Source organism: Artemia sp. Qi Xiang Cuo, chromosome 20 (genome assembly GCF_049724085.1).
Source record: "Artemia sp. Qi Xiang Cuo chromosome 20, ASM4972408v1, whole genome shotgun sequence".
Taxonomy (NCBI): domain Eukaryota; kingdom Metazoa; phylum Arthropoda; class Branchiopoda; order Anostraca; family Artemiidae; genus Artemia; species Artemia sp. Qi Xiang Cuo.
In genome coordinates, this window is record NC_142813.1 from 17,726,904 (window position 1) to 17,748,428 (window position 21,525).

At 36.0% G+C, this 21,525-nt stretch overlaps 1 protein-coding gene across 1 annotated transcript in view; it reads right to left on the reverse strand.

The window, feature by feature from the left end:
• LOC148939952 (uncharacterized) overlaps positions 1-21,525 on the reverse strand; it is a 65,791-nt gene that overhangs the window by 27,584 nt on the left and 16,682 nt on the right. Inside the window, exon 2 of the mRNA XM_089105977.1 lies at positions 9,297-9,446. Coding sequence (XP_088962103.1) covers positions 9,297-9,445 — 149 coding nt within the window. The 5' untranslated portion in view covers position 9,446. The remainder of the gene's footprint in view (positions 1-9,296; positions 9,447-21,525) is intronic.

Here is a 21,525-nt window from a genome sequence, read left to right on the forward strand (position 1 = left end):
AACAGAAGTTGGAATCTAATTGCCACCCCTACAGGTAGAACACAAAAATTAGCGGAGCGGCTTAATTTTGTTGTTGATCAGTCAATTTATAGTTTTAAATTAATACTCTTTAGTTGTTTTTTTTAAACCTTAATGAAATTCATTTTGTAGTTTTTTTATGCTGACCATATTCTTTCTTAATTTTATAGCCGAAAAATAAGCTTTAATGTTCCCCTGGTCACTTTTCTTTTTCTTTTGTCCGGTGGCCAAACGTAAGCCAGAGACGGCCAAAACAGTGCTGGGTTAGCCCAGGCTTGGCACACTTGACCACTTTGATTGAGAGGCATCTAGGTGGGAAAATGGCGGGGTATTTCTAATTGTCTTTTTCAATGATGGTATTAAATGAATTACTTTTGCTTTGGCATGCTCAGGAAAATTCTTATCGCTTAAATCAATTCATGGAGAATTAAAAAAGTCAAAATCAGCCGATCATGGGCCAGTCTCCTATCTATATATCGGACCAAAAATCAAAAATCAATATTGAAGATCGAAACGTAAATGTTGATATCGCAAACGATATTTGGAAATTTCTGTTTATTTCCAGCTTTTCTAACGATCTACCAGGTAACATCCAACAAAAAATTCCAACATACAAAAATTTCTCGCTAATATCTATCGTAAATTTGAAGTTCTAGGGGGGGTGCAGATGCCCTCCCCTGCCCCCCCCATTCCCTACGCCCATGATCCTAAAGGACATACTTATCATATTTTCAACCATGCTGAACAAAATGGCTATCTCAAAATTTTGATCAGGTGACTTTGGGAAAAAAATGAGCGTGGGAGGGGGTCTAGTTGCCCTCCATTTTTTTGGTCACTTAAAAAGGGCACTAGAACTTTTAATTTCCGTTCCATTGAGCCATCCCACGATATTCTAGGACCACTGGGTCGATACGATCACTCCTGGAAAAAAAAAACAGAGATAGGAGCTTGAAACCTTCACAGTAGGGTTCTCTGATACAATGAATATGATGGTGTGATTTTCATTAAGGTTCTGTAGCTTTTAGTAGATTTTTCTCGCTATTTTCGAAAAATCAGCCAAATTTTCTCGGTCGCGTAACTTTTGATGGGTATGACTAAACTTGAAGAAAGTTATATAGGCTATTTGAATTCAGCATTGAAATCTAATTCTTTTGATGTATCTATTGGTATCAAAAACCCGTTTTCTAGAGTTTCGGTTACCATTAAGCCGGGTCGCTCCTTACTTACAGTTCATTACCACGAACTGTTTGAAAAGTGTAGGTGCCGTATAAAGCTTAAAGTTTTTTTTCTTTTTTATCGTCACCGAGAGGAGTAGAGGTAACTAAATAAAGGAAATCAGGGAAGATGTATTGACATATCTGGCTCTAAATAGCCGCAATTACTGGCTATTCATGGGCATTAAATATTATAATGAGTTCATAGCAGAGCCATAAAGGATAAGCGATGGCTAATATCTGCTCAATGGCAAAAAACCAACAAAGAGAAAAATCTCAATGAAAAAAACAAAACAAAAAACAAACGAGACTGCGGCCAGTGGAGAGAAAAGACGAAAAATGTAAAACAACGCGAATATTCGCCTGTATCAAAACAAGGCATCATCAGCACAAAGAGAAACACAAGAAGAACAAGATAAAAAACAAATTAAAACTAAAAATAAATAAAACCACCACCAAAAAATTTATACAATTGGCGCAAACTAATCCACATAGGGAAACGATGCTATTAAAGTTACATAACACCAAAGCAACTGGATCTTACACTGCTCAATGGGTTTATATACTTGTGGAAAATGTGTCTGTAAAGTTTTAAACCCATAAAATATTTGTTTTGATAGTTACGAAAACTAGAAATCAGGCCAACCTAGCTCACCATGAAGTTTTGGGCAAATTTTAAGGGCAACTTACAAGATATATCTGGTTTTTCGGCTCTTTTATAACACCAAAATACGTTTAATACCAGTAACGACAAAAGTTTTAAGACAAAACTGTTTATTTTATGATCCCTTATGCATTTTTGAACGCCCTTCGATGACATGATCCTAAATATACAGCCACTCCAGCCATATTGAGGTCAAAAACCTCATAAAATTAAACGTAGTGTGCGGACCTATGCTCATTAAGCTATCTACTGTGATTGATATGTAGGATACAGGTGCCGATCAAAGTTAATAAGCAGGGAAAATGAAAAGAAGTGCGCAAGAATTAAAACATTATTTTATTATTAAATATATATTATTAAACATCTATTCTGGCATTCTATATTTGCTTTTTCCATATCAACGTCGTTGTAATTAGCAAGACTTGTGTGAAAAGACTTGTGTAAAAAAAAACATCAATTGTTTGGTAGCATTGGATTTTTTGCAAACCCAGCAAAAAGTGTCAAATCAGAAAAAATTACACCATTTTGGGGTAGGAAATTAGCAAAATGTACCAAAGGAAAAATAAACATACTGAAGTCCATAAACAAAATTAAAGAAAATGATGCGTTAGTGTTATGAGTGACATTTGCATTGCTGTTTAGAACAGTAGAGAGTTTAATAAAACTGCAAAAAGGAGACTAAATGTTAAGCCGGTTACCTTAAATTCCATCGAAGGCTAGAAAAATATAAAACTTTTAATAGAAAAATAACAATAACACAGCCAGGGGCGTCCCGAGGCTCATTTTATTGGGGGGGGATCTTCTTAAATTTTACCGAATCGCTACCTGATTTATGCCGAATTTCAGGCAGAAATCAAGAATTTTTTTAAATTTCTGCCGATTTTGCAAAATTTCAAAAAAATTGGTGAGGGGGGTGAAAATTTTACCGAATGCTAAAAAAGTTGGGGGCGGGGGCACCCCTCCCCCCCCCCCTCGTGACGCCCCTGAACACAGTACGGACTCGCGGCACTATTAGCCTATTTGCTATTTCTTCAGGAACAACAGATTCAAAGCTCTAAATTTTAAAAAAATGAGATTCTTGGTAGTTTCTTTCCTTTATCCTTGTTTAGTGTTTTGCAGATTCCCAGATTCTATAGACCGTTCATAGGCTAAGTCACTATGAATAAGTCAAAAAAAAAATAAAGGCAGATTAAAAACAATTATTTGGTGGTGTTTGGTTATGCGCTTATAGAAAAAAAACCACGTTTATACGCAGGCGCGTACATATGGATTTTTTTTTGGGGGGGGGGGGCTCAATAGTAAGAAAAATTAAGAATGAAGGTAATAATAAAACCGGATTTTATTTGATAATTTGAATGAGAAATGCCCAGAAACTCAAGAAAATTTTGTTCAGCAAAAACAAGAAATTCTTTTTGCAACTTGTAAAAGAAGAATCTTGCAGATTTCCAAGACAGCATTTGGAAACATGTGTTTGTCAACTTCTGGTTGAACTTCGTTTTATGCTTAAATAAGTGTTTGAACGTAAAGAATATTCAGGAGTGCATTTGCGAGAGAAGTTAGAAGTTAGATCCTAGAATATTTATTATGTGCCCAATGGCAAAGTAATTTTAATGATGTTTAATATCCATCCTAATTTTTGATGAATATCTCAATTACTCAAGAAAGTTAAGAGTCAATGAAGTATTTCAACAATGAAACCGGAAAAATGGACTTGCTTCAATTGAATTCTGTAAGGTTTTTTAAATGATTTTACAGTCTCATTCCACAACGTAAGCAATTTAAACTTTAAAGTGTTTAAGGGTCTATGATTGGTCACTTAAAAATAATCCACCAATCAAAACCAAGTTTACATTCTTATGAAAAAACCAGTGTGATAGGCATATTTGGCTATCGTGAAACGGCTACACAGCCAAAAGGAGTTGAAAAATCAAGTCATTTTTCTCTTTGAAATATCAAAAATTAATTTAATTGGAAAGGATTTTAAGAATATGGTTCTGCATGCAAAACTGGCAGAATAAAAAAAATCTGTCCCAACCGTAAAATTCAAAATATATTATTGAACCTGCAAAAGCGACTCAAACTCTGAAACTTAAGGTATTATCCCCTTGACATAGGTTAGGACAAGTAGGGGTCATTATTTATTTTGAGCCATCTTCAAAAGAAAATAATGCTAGTCTTCACACTTTCAGGGTAGACATTAGCAGACTGTTGGTCAAGAAAAGGACGCAAGTTAAATATTAAGCCAAACGTAAAAGCTAAGAGTTAGGAGAAAGTTTTTTGTCAGATATGTCTAGATTTTTGCGCTCAGTCCCCATTATATGACGTTTACCCAAGTTGGAGGTACCAAAAAAAATTGCCAAAGAAAGTCCACTTGGTTTCATAAAATAGAGGTAAACTCCGCGGAATATTCCTTACATCCTGTATAAAATCGTACAATTGGGCCTGCCATTCTAGAAGATCATGTGCTAAAATGTTGAAAGGCCCCTTCCAAATAGCTAAAAATTTCACATTTTTCCTCCTATAAGACCACTCTTTTTTTCCAAGGCTGATTGTATAGATTTTATAGTTATGGAAAATTAGAGGGAGCCCATTTAAACGAAAAGTTTTGGATTTAGTAGGCCTATCCGTTTTAACTAATTAAGTAGATTGCGACACAGCACAATTTTCAGAGTACAATTAAGTTGTACAGAGTACAATTTTCCACCGTTTTGTCACATATCATGAATTTTTTGTTTCAAACGAGAACAAACTGCCTTGGGAATAAAAAATTTCGAAGATTGCCAACTAATCCTAAACTTTCGAAAATATTTTTGTGTGATCTCGTGTTTTCAGAGGTGCACTGCCAATTGGTGGTACCATTTCTCTCTAGACACATAACTGGAATCCCTACAAAATGAAGCGTTTTGCTTACTTATCTAATTTGATGATATAAACCCTAGTGAACCTTAGCCTTCTGAAGAACCTCTTTCCATTTTTGTCTATCGAATCCCTTCTCTCTCCAATGCCTTAAGCAAATGTGCCTTCTTTCTCCAATGCTTTATATACTTTTACTTTGGTTACACCAACAAATTCTTTAAAAATTAAAAATTCGTGAACCCTCGTTTATTTCCATATTTTCCTGATTACTTTCCTTTTGAATGAATTAAAATTATTTAGTTTTTTCGTAAGCATTCAGGTTTTGGACCCATAGGTGAGTTCTGGTCAAAAAGTTTGTTTATCTTGCACTTTGTTTGACAATATATATATATATATATATATATATATATATATATATATATATATATATATATATATATATATATATATATATATATATATATATATATATATATATATATATATATATATATATATATATATATATATATATATATATATATATATATATATATATATATATATATATATATATATATATATATATATATATATATATATATATATATATATATATATATATATATATATATATATATTTAGATGGTAAATGGAATGTCAGGCCGAAGCAGCAGCGGCCTGCAGCGCAAATAATTTGTTTTAATCTTCTTTTTGATTTCTTTTTACTGTGCAGAAGCGACCCATAGTATTTCAACTCCTGGATATTTTTCAGTTTTTTATTCCCTATTTTTATGAGGTGCTGTTCTTTTACCATTGCTCCATACGGTGCGTTCTACTTTATTTCTATGACGGTGAAAGCTTCTCTGACACCAAATCAGTCTTCCTTCGATCATATACCATCTATACCATTATTTGTAAGCAACAGTGGTTTGCAGTGCAAATCAGTTTCTTAATCTTCTTTTTGATTCATTTTTGCTGTGCAGAAGCGACCCTTGGTATTTTTACTCCTGAAAAGTTTCCTATTTTTTATTTCCTATTTTTTTTAGGTGCTGTTGTTGCACCATAGCTCTTTACAGTGCATTCTACTGTATTTTTATGGTGGTAAAAGCTTCTCTGACACCAAATCAGTCCTCCTACGATCACATACTCTCTTTAGCATTATTTCTAAACTTCATGTGTATATGATTCCATTTGCTTATATGCCACAACCTCTTATAACCTTCTCCAGTAACAGTCTATAGTTGTGGTATTTTGACTTTATCATAACCCCCAATAAAGTATATAGTGATGGTTAATAATGAATTAGTGTTTTCGACGATTTATTGAGGATTACCTAAATCTTCTTTAATCTGCACCAGCTATACTTTCTATAGATCATGGAGCTAGTAGAAAAATGGAGTTAGACTTTTAAATGTCCAAGTAGTTACACGGCGAACTAGAGCTTCTGGATCACGAGTGGGCCCAACTTCTCAAATAGTTATGTTGTTATGTAGTTCTTTCTGTTTGTATTTGTTTTTCTTGCCAGTTTTGCTTTTTCTTTCTTTTCTTGTTTGTGCTCTGTCTTTTTCTGTTGAGCGTAAGACAGGTTATTAATAAAATTCATTCATTCATTCATAAAGGCTTAATTTGAGGCCCACAACACTTCCATAAATCTGCACCCTGGACAAAATACCTTTACGCAAGGGATAGAAGGTATCCGCGTGCCCCAAATATTTCCCGCGACTCGAAGAATCTTTTTTTTTTTATTTGAACCCTTTCCTCTGATGGTCAGACCAGTGCAGAACAGCGTATATAACTTAGCCGTTACGAGCATGCTTGAGTAGGATGTCCAGATATACAAGCTTATTGTATCATTTTGGACCGTTCCTTTTCTTTTTTTGAGCTATCTTCTCAGGAGTATACTAACACTTACAAAGTCTTTATCCCCAAGCGACTGCTGAAAAGGGTGAGAGGTTGCGTCCCTTCCGGGGTTACCCTTGGACATTGAGTTGCCTCGCCCCTATCAAGTAAGGGGTCCCCTAAGAAAAAATCCTCGAAGATTGGGTTGCCACTCTCAAGGGCCGTAGTCCCAAGCTGCTACTTGAGCGAGGCAAGAGTCTTCGAGTCTTAGAGCTCGAGTTTGTTGGGCAAAGATTCAGCACACGACATATTTTTGATATTGGAATTCAACAAAAGAACAAATGTTTTTCCATGAACTATGAAAAGCGACTTTAAAAACTTAAAGTGAGCAGAAGTTAGATTGTAGATAAAGACCCCGTCCTCCCAATAGGCTATCCTTTAACAATTACTTATATTAGCTCACAAAATATACATAAATTTTCCAGATCAGTGAACTAAGACTTGCATTCCACAACTTTTGGCAACTCTTGAAAGGGCCTAGAGTAAAGGCCTTCCTTAACCAACTACACGAAAATAGCCTTAATTGTCTTTTATAAACCCTGCACTGCGTATCACAAAATTTTTCCTGACTAGTCTTCTAGGAAAAATGAGGACTGATCCAAAAATTCTTCTTAGGGCCCACAGTTCTTAGGTCTGGATTTTTTTTATAACATTCTTCATGGCCCCAAGCCGATAAAAACGTTGGGCGTGATATATCACTCATAAATCTTTTACCTAGGCTTTCTTTTCCAAAACTTAAAGCTCAGTTGAAATTCCTTTTAAAGAAATCAACAAACTACATTTCAGGGATGACAATCCTCACAAGACCATTCCAAATTGAACGTGCAGCGTACGAATCGAGATAGCTGGTTTGGAGAATAAGGTATATGTAGTTGTAGGAAACAGCCATTAAGACACATCAAAATTCTCATATATAGAGTGTGTAAAGCTGCCCGATCAGTACTAAAACTCACCTTTGATGCCATGTTTTGGACTCTCTCGAGTGGTGCCAGTTGGGTTTTAGACACCCTGCGAAACACATGCAACAATATTCAACGACAATTTAGTAGTGTTCAAGCTAGCAAACATCTCTCAAAGAGGTACCCTTTCTGAAGACATCATTTTACCAAGCCCTATAGAATCTATTCAAAAACCAAGCCTACGAACTCCATTTTTCTGTTCTTTTAGATCTTCCTCAGAGAATTGACTTTTAAAATTAAAAGTTCACGAAAAAAATACCTAAAAATAAAAACTATTGTCCACAAAATGACTAAATGGATTTATCAGCGTCAGATTTAATTTGAAATTTCAAATAATAATTTCCTGGTTTAAATCTGAGAAAAAAAAAAGTCTTGGCATCTACAAATTACTAAAATAATATAGTGAATAAAATAATGTTTCGTTTTATTTTTTTTATTTTTTTGGCTCGAGAAATAGCCATGAGCTGGCAGGAAAACCTAACCGAGTTAAAGGTTATTTTATTATCAGTTTGTGTTCCATCAGCATTCTTTCTAATAAGCTGCGATGGCAATATTTTCACAGATGTATTTTAAGGTCAAGGGCATGTGGGTCCCTTGACCTTGCAAGATTTGCGTATTTTGTGAAATGCGTCAATGCAAAAAAAAGGCAACCTGAAATATGACCAGTTACTTAAAAAACATTATCACTTCTCTGACAGCTGAGCTTTTAAAATAGCAATGAGATGTATTTCAATGATGTTTCTTAATAATGAAGTTTGTGGCCGAATAAAGCAAACAAAATGTTTTAATTTAAGCAGGCACAGTAAAATCTGCACAGATGAGGGAGGGTGGAATGAGTCTCTAATAACTGTATGGTGAGTCCTTTTTTAGAAAAAGGAGACCGGGCTTGTTAGGCTAAGAATATGGAGTAAACAAGGATATTTGCAAAATGTGGAGCGACGAAATAGCAGCTACAGTGTTTTGACTATGTTAAAAGTTGCAAATTAGTTCAGACTTGAAATAATTAGTGCTATTCCCCAATGGGCTAAATTAAAAAAGAAAAGAAAAAAGAGACTTGACGGTTGCATAAAACCACAGTTTATATAATTATCCAGTAAGTTTACCGCAGATGATTTCTGGCTCTTCATTCTCGGTGCGAACAAAAAGCTCCTCCCAATTATTTGTGCACTTATTGTCCACTTATTGGTGAGCCGGCCAAGTGGTTTTGTCAGTACTTGTTCCTTAGGTGATTATTCTTTGTCTACCCGTGAAAAGATCTAATACCGCTTATGTTTATAGGTTCTCTGGAGCACTCGCACCTCGGTCCGGGTTTTTATAATGGGTGAGATAGGGAAAGATCATACTGCTAAATATATAAACTGTGCATAAAACTAATGGATCTCGAATGGAACGCCAACCTTCCAGATTCAATGGTACAACGGTTTATTGTGGGAGTTAGTTAGATCAAAGAAATAGCCTTTCTGTTTTCTTTTTTTTTTTAGTGAGAAGCGTATGTTGAGGGTGGAATAAGTGTTTAGTCCTATAATGGTTTTACTTTAGAAAAAAAATATGGAGAACCGTATATGAGAAGTGAATAGGAGACTAGCTGCTCTTTGGCGCTGCACTCCATAAATTCTTTTCTCCTTTGTTTAAACTAATCAAGGTTTCGAAAACTCATCAGACAATCATAGTAGTTACTTATAAATGTATCTAATATATATTTACCTGTGTGCATACAGAACTCCATCTTCGCAGAACAGAGCAACGTCTGTATACTGACTTTTGGCCCAGCAAGTTGCTGCCATGCGTGTTAGTGCTTCATCATGTCGACGCCAACTTAGTGATACTGCACCACATCCCCGACCAAAAGCCATCCTGTTAAAAAAGGGTCTTATAAGTAAAATATTATTCAACCAACAAAGATAAGATGTCTCATACCTGACATTACGACCAAGTATTAGTTTCTTAAACCGTACGTCTGAAGTGGGCAAAATAATGTGCATTTTAATTTGCTTTGAAACTTTATAAATTATTTTACTCTTTGCATTTATATTTACATTTTAATAAGTTCATTTTATTTGAGAATTTTGTTTATACAGAATAATGATTTGTGTGAACATTTTTTGTTAAAACACTGAACAAATAAATGATAACATAAATAACCCTAACTTACAGGAAAGTTTGCAGTTGCAAAGACTTGATATGAACTAATTGACTTTTTCAAATATTGTCGTGCGTTGCTGGAGACTTACAGTGGGATCTCGCCACTATTCTAGACTCAATTAAAATACAATTTTTTCAAGATGAAAGCAGAGAGCGACATTAAAACTCACAACGAACAAAAATTATCCTGTATATTTTGGGGGATACCACCCTCGTCAATCTCCCCCTGGCGTTCTCGATGAAAATACCCCATTTTTCAAAATCTAGGGGAGTACAGTTCCTTGCCACCTCCCAAATTGAAGCCACTGCTGGTGCTTAACTGAAATCATTTGAGAGTGGAAAAATATAACCAGTCGGGGCTTGCAAGGGTTTTTATTACTGAATTCCTTTAAAAGACTTTCAAACTCCTTTCAATTGTGATTATCTAAAATAAATGCAAATACAGAAGTTTTTCCAGTCTTGACGCGTTATGGAAAAAACAAATTTACTTTTTATCATATTACTCTTGCATTACAGCACTCGTTCTTGAAAGTCTCGTTTAAGCATAAAGAGTGAAGATTTCAGGGCCAAGATCCCCCTCACATACCGAATAAACTCAATTGAATATTGTTTGTTCTTTTACGTTCAGTCATGAAAGACTGAATGTGATGCTTAGTGTAAGCGTGAAATTTCTAAGGTTTATGGCATGTCTGTGTAAAAGGTGTTGGGAAAAGGGAGGAGGTCGAAACACTCTTTTATGGATGCAATATTGCAGAAGGAATTTTCAGTGCCTGCCATCTACCGGGGGAATCTTTTGATTGATCTCCTGTAAGTGAAATTGTCCCTAAACCGTTTTATACGCACATAATTTACTTGAACTGCAAATGGTAGAATATAGGATTGAAACGTTGTTCAAATTTTCGTATAAAGGCAAAGGATGATATTAGAGGCAATGGTAGCAGAGGTTGGTAGAGAGGAGTCTTTGTGGAGATTTGCAGATTGTTATGTAATTATGTCATGTTATGTAATTATTATGTTAAGTTATGTAACTATTGTGTAATGTAATTATAATTATAATGGAACTGCAAATGATAAACACAGGATTGAGACATCTTTCATTATTGACAAACAAATTTTCAAACCGAGGCCCCTTAAGGCTGGTAAATTGGTACCCTCGATGTTTCTGTTCCCTCTGCAGGCTTTTGTTGTCTTTTTTCCACAGTCCTGCGGTTTTACTGTCAACGGGAGAGACACTTTTGGGTACTTGGGCATTATATGTCACCCGCCGCTATATACTGTACAAGGAATCATGGGCGTAGGGAAGGGGGGGGGGCGGGGGGGGGCAGCTGCCCCCCTAGAACTTCAAATTTACGCTAGACATTAAAGAGAACTTTTCGTATGTTGGAATTTTTTGTTGGATGTTACCTGATAGATGGTTAAAAAACTTGAAACAAACAGAAATTTCCAAATATCGTTTGCGATATCAACATTTACGTTTCGATCTTCAATATTGATTTTTGGTCCGATATATAGATAGGAGACTGGCCCACGATCGGCTGATTTTGACTTGTTTAATTCTCTATGAGTTGATTCAGTTGAGCGATAAGAAGTTGCTGAGCATGCTAAAACAAAAGTAACTCATTCAATACCATCCTTGAAAAAGACAATTTGAAATACTCCGCCATTTTTCCACCTGGATGCCTCTCTATCCAAGTGGTCAAGAGTGCCAAACCGGGGCCACCGCGGCACTGGCTCGGCCGTCTCTGGCTTATGTTTGGCCACCGGACAAAAGAAAAAGAAAAGTGACCAGGGGAACATTAAAGCTTGTTTTTCGGCTATAAAATTAAGAAAGAATATGGTCAGCATAAAAAAAATTACAAAATGAATTTCATTAACGTTTAAAAAAAAAAGTAAAGAGTATTATTTTCTAATTATACATTGACTGATCAACACCAAAAGTAAGCCGCTCCGCTAATCTTGGTGTTCTACCTGTCAGTGGTGGCAGTTTTATAACAACTTCTGTCTTTAAGACAATATCCATCTCGTCAGTTAGCGCAAAGTCTCTTGCTCCAGTCTCCTTCCAAAAGTGGACCTTAAGTTCTTCAGTTGCTACTGTTTCAAATATCTTTTGGTTTGAGAATGTGTTTATATTGGCCTCGCTCCAAGTAGTCAAAGAAAGCTTCTACACTGTGATGGCTGAATGCAGTTGTCCGTCATAGGTTTGTACTTTTTGGCGTTTTTACTGATAGAGTTTTAAGAAAGTCCATAAAACCACGGTACCAATCTTTACCTGTAATTCCTCCACTGTCTCCACTGCCCTTGCTGTTCCGTTATCCGATACTTTTATACTCTTAATAATGGCATAAGTGTATGGAAATTTACACGCTTCTATGGGAATACAGTTGAAAGCATATCAGCTATCGTTTTCAAGTAAGTTTTCAGTCGTTTTTCTTGTTCCTCTGTAAATATTTATCATGTGTTGTAACAGGGTGTAAGGAAACTTAGGTCCAGACTTTTTAGAGGGATATTCAGCTTCTCAACTTTTTTTTATGTAGTCTTGCAGCGTTTCCTCTAGGGACAGCCATGGCACTTCTAGAGAATCCAACTGACTTCTTGTAGAATAAGACAGAAAAAAATGCTGTTTTATTTTCTTCTGGATCACAGCCATCTTTCTTTCTTTTCTCTTCTGTTTTACTTTTGAGCCTTTTATCTTGAATGAAATTTAACAGGAAAAAATGGAACTTAAGTTCACCTACTGTTCTGACAGGATTAAACAACGCCAGAATTAACACAGTTTTAGGTTTTAAGCTTGCCTTCAACCTCTACATATGCTGTTTACACAGCCTTTAAAAGCATAGACCACTTTGGGACACCTTGGTACGGCTTGCGGAATTTACCCCAGGTATTGTGGACGAACATGGGAGTTCGCTATCCCGCAGGATGAAAAAATACTAACAGCAAACTGGTGAAGATGGCACGTCTCGGAAGCTGCCAAAAACAAGCAAATAATAAGAGAATACAATGCGAGTTTTCAACGCGAGTTTTCTTGTATTCGTAATTAGGTGTAGGCCTTCAGACAAAAATTCAACAAAATTCCAGATTTAATCACCATAAAACATGATCCAATCTGATATTTTTGGCAAAAGTATTAATCAAGGCCAGACATTTTAAAAACATACACTGCCATCTGTCAGAGCTTTTAAAATCCACTAGAAGCCCATAGGTTCTTATATTGATACTGTTTGCTTTAGCTAAACGTGGGCCGGTCTCCCCTATACCAATTTTGATATTTAATTTTGCCCAACTGTAAACTTTTGAGTTGAATTCTTAGAAGAAGCTGTTATCTAACCGTAATGTGATTTGAGTCAAATCGCTTTTGTGGTGTTTATGTTTTCTGAAAATTGGAAGTTCGATAGTGGGTCTCTTATATTATACTGTTGCAGGAAAAATAGAACATGGAAAATGTTAAAGGCCGAGTTTTAGCGAAATATAGAACGACTAGTTTCTAAAGATCTATATTCAAAGGACCTCGGGAAGTATTAGTAAGACCCCTCCCCCTCCATCACAGAAGCGACTGCCCCCCTCAACACAAGATGCTGCCTACGCCCATGCAAGGAACTACTACAGGAAACCAGACAAACGGGGAATTGGCTAGATAAATGGATGACAAAGCGTGATTTAAAATTGCGTTTACAATATTTAAACTGTTGCTTTTTGGGGTTTAGGGGCGAAAGGTACCTAGGTTAGGTCGGGTTACGTATTTAATATATGCTATGCTTTAGCCCTCCCCCCTAATGTGCAAATATATAGCCCAAATTATTTTCTAAACTATTATATATTCATCCTATTTTATTTTATTTCATTAGCGTTAACCAAACTTGACTTCTTTCGTGTGTACCGCATAATGCATAAGTATCCAATTTTGTTAATATTTTTTAGCTGAGATGCAGCTTTACCCATTTACAGAATTACATTTGTGATTTTTTTTTAGATTAGAAAAATATGCCAAAAACATGCAAAACAGGAAAACTTTATTTTTAAGCAAGTTTAGGTCATTGCCTAAGAGATAGTCTAAGGAATATCATAATTTTGGCTCGATGAATGAAAGGATTTGAAATTAATGAACCGAATTACATGAATATATTTATCCTTGGCTTGTCGAAAAATTACATGCGTCAGGGGGAGCATAAACCTTAACAGGCAAATTTGACCAAGTCCATAAAACGAAAACGTGGTTGCTGGTTATGACTCTAGTAAAACCTTAGACAGAGAAAATATTTGGTGCTAACTTGTGTGCCTGTTGGAGATTGTTGTATGGAGTTGTAGATCATTCTCTAAAGCTTCAACTCATAGTAAACAATTTACAATTATTGTCAGCATTAGTTCTGACAAGATTTAGCATTTTAACAAGGAGTAATATGTAATACGATAATTCGCGAAATAATCCAAGAAAATTATTACTACTAATAATAATAATAATAATAACTCACCGCAGCACCAAGCCGCCTGAGGTCAACACAGCTAAGCACGCTCCTCCTCCATCCCAATCCATTCAAAGCCTTCCTTTTTACACCCTCCCACGAAGTTCCCATTTCCTTTAAATCTTTCTGTATGACGTCCTCCCACCCCAGACGACGACGACTTGCTTTCCGTTTAGCCCTGGACAGTTGGCCGAAAAGAACAATCTTCGGCAATCTGTCATCCTTCATCCGCACAACGTGCCCTAGCCACCTCGACCTTTCTTTCATTATAGCCCTAGAGAGCGGTATTGAACCACATTTTTCGTACAGCCTATTGTTTGAAATATGATCAGTCAGCTGGGTACCCAGAACAATCCTCTCTCTTCTGGAGAGCAATTTCTCTGGAAAACATCAAGCAAATATTCATCCGCTTTTCGACGCGCCCATGCTTCAGAGCCATATTTGACTACTGTTATCACAGTAGCTTCTAATATTCTAATGTTGGTTTTCAGACTTATTTTCCTATTCTTCCAAAAAATTTTTAACTACGAAAAAATACCCTGAGCCTTGGCTATTCTAATTTTAACATCTTCACTGCTCCCACCTTCTTTACTGATAATACTACTAAGGTAAGCGAAGCTGCCCACCTGATCAATCTTTTCATTACCCAACGTCACCTTTTCATCTTCACTTATTCCTAGCCTTAGTGACTTAGTCCTCTTAACATTAATTTTCAAACCTATTCTAGAACCCTGAACTCACAAAATCTCTAAAAGTTCATTCATTTTGCTTAGACTTTCCTCTAGAATGCTTAAATCATCAGCATAATCTAAGCCCATGATACTTTTTTCTCCCCATTTGATTCCGTGGTCACCCGTTGCCTTTCATCTGCTCCTTAAGACAAAGCCCATCAAAATAATCCATATAAAGGGGGATGGAACACAACCCTGCTTAACTCCTGATTTAATACAAAACCAGCTGCTAACCTCATTTCCTAACTTAACCGCAACAAAATTATTGCTACTCGGATTCCTCCTTCAGTCTGTTTTCTATATTAGACTAAAATAAGAAAAATAAAAACCTAAATAGGCATATACCTCAATTTTTATTCTAGAACTAGCTAAAGCCCGTACCTCTTTAAATGTAATGAATTCCAAAAATGATTCCTTAGTCGTTATATTACTACATTATTCTTCTTCCAGTAACAAGAATCAACAACAAAGGATTTTAATAAAAACGTTCAAATTTTAGCGGCAGATCACTTCTAATGAAAGCAGTGCACATCTTCATATGGTACACGCCCGGTGAATGAACACTGACCTCGCAACAACTCCAGTTTCCGGTCATATGACCCACCTGCTGGTATCTAAAACCCTCACAAAAGTAGGAATTAGAATCTTCTTGAATTTATTCACTCGACCCTCTGCAACCATAAAAAGTAGTCAAATAATTAAGGACTTTTTCTATATCTAAGCCAAATTCTATCAGTGTATTTTTGTTAGAAATATTCTGTTATAGACTCTACAAGTGGATTGCATGTAAACAAAACATTGAAGCCGTAGAACCCAAACAAATCTATCATTAGACAATTTTGTTTTCATCTCCCAATATTGTTACTTGTTAGGGTGCTTTGTTCTTTGGCGACTAGGGGTACCAATTCATTAAAATGTGGGGGAGGGGACAAATATCTTTAATGAGGGTATAAGAAGGTATATTTCAAAATATAAGGGAGAGGACATTTTTTTCATGACCTCCCCCCCAAAAAAATTCAAAACCTATAGGGTCCAATCCTCCCCCTCAAAATGAGATGTCTGATGCCAAATCTGTTTTAAAGGGGGTCAATTAATTTTTCTTGTCCCTCTAGAATTGGAAAAAAAACCTTTGCGTAGTATTTTCATTGAAAGAACATTTTTTTTTTATTTTTACGGAAAAAAAGATGAACAACTAAATAGTCCCCTATATTTTAGAAAATTCAAGCTTCCCCACCACACATATATACACATTTTCATGAATTGGTGTCCCTTTAAACTTGGAAATTTAGGTCACACGTCTTCGGTTATCAAACTTCAAAACATGTAATACTGTGTATTTTTTTTTTCAATATTGCGGCTTTCGCCGCGACACGCGCATTGGCGTGAGAAAGCTATTAAATACTTTTTGTCATCAAAATGAAAACAAAATTAAAAAGTAGCTAGTGCGCATTTTTTTTCTGCTTGTGCGACATCTTAATATGATTTCTTTTGGCCATTCGGCTTATTTGATTTCAAATATGTAGTAAATGTGTTCCCTGTTATTCATTAGGTCCAAATAGTTTCTTCCAGCCTGGAATGTTCTAGTACTTTTAAGGGTAAAAAATTATGAACCTCCCTTCTGTGACTTTTCTTGCCCCCACTGGCCCATCCTTTGGCATTGGAGATCGAAATTTCTGAATATTAACTTTTCCAAAATAGTCGAAAAGTCCCATGAGCATTCTTCCAGGGATGACAATAACGGTGGCCAGCGTTTACCCCCACGGATAATACCCCCCCCCCCCCGGAAAATAGGGCGTTCCAAATTTGAGAATTGTATTTGATTTTTTTTTTCATTTTCCGTAGGGGGAAGTAATTTTGGTACTTGTGTATTTTACGCCACTCACTCAAGTTTACACTTTGAAAAACTCAAGAATAAACTGGTTTCTTCGTTGGTTTCTTTCAGCTTAGCACGAAACAAGACAAAGACAAGTGACAAAATAGATGAGAAATATATAATTTAGGGCTATATATTTGCACATAAGGGGGGGGGTAAAGTATTTGGACAGTTTGATTTCTAAAAGATAACTTGTTATCATTGACGAAAAATTGTTACTTTTAAGAAAAATGTATTACTATTTATAGTAAGATTGGGGTTATTAGAAAAAATTTGTTACGGTTAAGAAAATACCTGTTACTTCATAAATAAATTTGAGTGGGTTCAGCAAAAGTTTGTTATCATTAAGGTAAAAGCTGTTACTTCGATGACAAAATTTATTAGTGTTAAGGAAAACTTGCTACTTCTGACAGAAAACCTTCTACTTCTAACAGAAAAGTTATTGTCACTGACAAAAATTGTTGCTTTTAAGAGAAATTTGTCATCGTCGATAGAAAGGTCAGTGCTATTAGAAAAAGTTCTTACTGTTGATAAAAACGTATTAGTTCTGAGGGGAAAGCTGCCTCCATAGATATAAAACTCTTACTTCTCACTAATTGTCTAACTAACGTAATTATAAAATAAAAAATTCAGATCCGATAAGCCCAGATCTTGATTCAAAAAACAGATTTCAAAAGTGTTGAATTTCACGCCAAAGGACTTGAGCAGTTTCTCGTGTTTTGGGACCGCATAATGAATGTCATAAGAAGAGTGAGACAACAGTCAACCGTCTCCGGTACATTGTCCCAACAAAATGCTTTCAGATGAGAGGGCTAAACAATTTACTAGATTTTGGCAAATATTTACTACATTTGTTCGATTTTACTAGATCTGACCCCCATTTTACTAGATTTACAAGGTGGATGTGCTTTTTACAAGATCTAGTAAAATTTTGCAATGGGCGGCAACGTTGCTGGTAAAGCTATATTTTATCCGACTCCTATAGCCTATATTCGTGACGCTTACTGGGCCAGCGAAGTTACGCCACGACATTGTTCTTCTGATTTTGCTCCCGAGCCCGTTTTCGATTCCACATCATACCAATTGCTATGTGTCCCCTTTTACAAGGTGCCGTTGTTCACAACTCCTGAAGTAAACCCTGAAGTTATAGATAATGAATACGGTAAAAGAACAAAATTTGTGGCAATGACCCTAAGAAAGCTCAAGGAGACAATAATCAAAGAAGAGCCAAATAAAAACATATGAGAATCAAATCAAGAAAAGTAAATTTGTTTCAACGCCCATCTTACATGTTTTGTGAGTTGAAAGTCTTGTTTTTCAACAAATAGACTAAAAGGACGACGAGAATTGCTTTCTCAATGCCAAGGTCATAATTAAGGAAGCAGAACTAGTCAAGTCGTGCTTCGAAAATGCCTAAATAAATGCTTTGGAGAATGGCTAATTGGGTTTTGGCTCTTACGCAAATCATGACGCGTTAGGAAACTGGCAGTAGAGAGAAAGGCGGAAGGCAATGAAAAGGACCGATTAGTATTTTTTGCAAACAAATCTAAAATATGCCAAAAACTCTTGGGTGTTTGATGCCTTAAGCGTGCACAGATGATTTATACTCAGTGGGAGGCAACATTCTAAAGGAAGGGGGCAAACTAAATAAAACTGGCGAATTAGGACCTGGGTTCTGAGAGCAGGACTTGAGGGGGGGCCAAATTATACTTAAACAATTTCCTTAAGTTTTCGGTTTTGATCCCATACTCTGACTTCATAGCATATGCTATCACTAGATGTTAATTGTTGATAACATCTTTTTGGGGTTATCTAGCGCATCCCACTTAAAAAGCTGTCTAAGCCAAAATTCAGCTTTTGGATAACCATGGTTCAAGAAAGAGGGGTCACCTTCAAAAAAGTAGTGCCTCTTGCACGGTCCAAAAATATAATCGAAACTAAGAAAAACTAGGGGGTAATTCCCCTCTATATTAATCTGAAAGACTTTTCATGAAAAGTTAGAAAATTTGAGCCTATCAGTACATTATTTGAGGTGCCAGGAAAATCCCCACCACGCACACACACACACCCTCCCCACTGACTTTCCATCCCAATAATTGACGTTTAAGTACGCTATAGCTGTTATTAATACTGCATATTCATTCTGCTTGGCAACATTATTTCGTACAGACTGGAAATATTTTTAGGTGTAAATGCACCACAGCTTGGCATAGCTTTTGAATCTGGAAAACTATTCAAATAATCCCAAAACCGATCCGATTTATCATAATTTTTGCTCGATAGCATTTTGGCCCTATTCAGGCCAAAATTGTTGTTTAGCAGCAATAATTTACTGGAATTGGCACTTCGCTGTGGAATGATCTATTTTTTTGTATTTCCATTGAAAAAAACAAGACCCCCCCCCGGATGTTGAAAAGTACATTTTGTCTCCCTATACTTTCGTAAATTGACGCTCCGGCAATAAATATATATTTCTCTTGAAGCGATCTTTTTACCGATATACTATGACCAGTGGTTCAATATGATTACTCTTGGGGGAAAATTTTTTTTACCATTTGCGTATTTTGTGCAATATTGAAGTTTACTTGACGTTAGATTTACTCCTCGGATCACAAATATCGGGTTATTTAAGTTCGTGTTTCACTGGGGCGATGGTCTCGATTTTTCCAGTGTTCATGTATTTTGTCGTTTTTCATCTTGGCAAACCTCTTTTCGAAAAAAAGTTGGAAATGTATCCTTTGAAACTTTTTTTTTCAAGTAATAATCTGTCAAGAAAACGCTTGATAGGCACGCAAACAAACGAAAAATAGTGCACATTCTATCAACTGTCAGAAAAGGGGGTGGGTATGCAAAAATTCTGCTTAACTAGGCACAATTACGAACTGGGATATAAATAAGCGCCAACACAGAAATGAGGTTAAAATTGTAAAAAAAAAAATACAAACAAATAAGACTCGTAAAGCTGTAGCGGTGACGGCCCATAGACAGGATTTTTTTTTAGGGTGGCCCGACGATGAAAAAAAGTTTTTGATAACTCGAACAATAAATGCCAAGAAATTATGAAAATCAAGAAATTTCTTGAAGTGACACAAAGCCCCCAGTGCACGTACCTGAGGGCTATATCAACTAACCATCCAGAAATGAGTCTACATCTCAAATTATGGCCCGAAATTTTTTTTATCCAGTCCCTTCCTACAAATCAGTCTACTCTATGAAACTATCCTCTAAGAATTGGAAAGTAATTTGTTAGGAAAATAAAACTCTCATTAATGAATCTGCAACCCAAACAAGGGTCTAGGAAGGCTCTTTCCTCCAGCTTTTACTTTACCCACTGTCCCATATTTTTTAGGGTTGGATTAGGATCCAGCTAAAAATCAGGAAACACCTTTGATAAGCCCATAGTCCAGGAGAATTGGTCTTAACGCCAAAATTGAAAAAAAAAAGAAAAGAAAAGGCCAGCTTCAAATCTGAATGAACCATCCAAGAATGGGTCTACATCCCAAACAGTGGCCAGGGAAGATGTTTCCCAGTTCCTTCCAGTATATCCACCTAGTCTAGTAAACTGTCCTCTAAAAAGTTGGAAAATGTTGGATACAAACCAAATTAGGATCTGGGAAGGCTTTTTCCAGCTTCTACTTAACCTACCATCCCCAAATTTTAAGGGTTACCTTAGAGTTTGGTATAGAATCCAGCTGAAAACTAGGGAACAACCTAGTCAAAGCCAACGATCCAAGGTAAGCAGATTTAAAGCCAACATTGGAAAAAATAAAAAACTTAATTCGAAATCACAATCTTTCAATCCTTACAAATAGAGACGGGTAGGTCTATGACCTTAAAAGTACTTTTCTGGGAGCCCAATTTGAACTGCATATCTACTCCAAAAAGCTTCATTCGTATGGCCTAGCATGATAATTCACCAAGTTAGAAAAAAACAAATTTCTATACTTTTAATGATTCTTCAAAGCATCCTTAAAAAAAGGCTGTGTACATAGATCATTGCACTGAAAACTATGAAATTCTCAAGAATTAGGGAGGGAGATTGACCCCTTAGGCTCCAACCATTGCCCGCATGCCTGCATTTGCACATTATTGAATCTGTGATAATACGTATCACGTTGTTCTGTTTTTAAACGGAATTCATTTTCATTAACCCCCAGCTTAAAAAAAGTCCTTTTTTCTATGAAAATCAGAGGCAAGGGAAAAGTACAGAGGAACGAAAAAGATGTCAATTAGGACTCATGGAGTTTCTTGGAGCGGGAAAAATAAAAAGCGATACCAATTTCTATATCAATTTGATCAATTGAGCCAGTATTTCAAGTCAGGATGGCTAGATTGGGAACATATGCGCCATTTTAGCGCTTTTTGAGGCGTTTGCGCGTTATTTTTTTCAAATCAGCGTATTTTTTTGTTGTTTTTTTTTGGGGGGGGGGGGGGTCGTTCATTTGGCGCGTTTTCATTACAAAAATGAAGCTTCTGGCGCATTTTCACTTTTAGGGTGGCACAACTTTAAACAAAACATCTGGCAACACTGTTTAAGTTTAGTTGAATAACGATGTAAGAACAATCAAAAGGGGGCCTTCTATCTCAAGATTCTTACAATTTCTCCCAAAATTTCTTCTATTATTCATATAATTTATTTTCTGTTGTTTTCATGGATATTAACCCCCCCCCCCTGAAATAAGTTCGTGTCTGACTAGCAAAAGTGTTATTTCACTACGTTTTTTTCG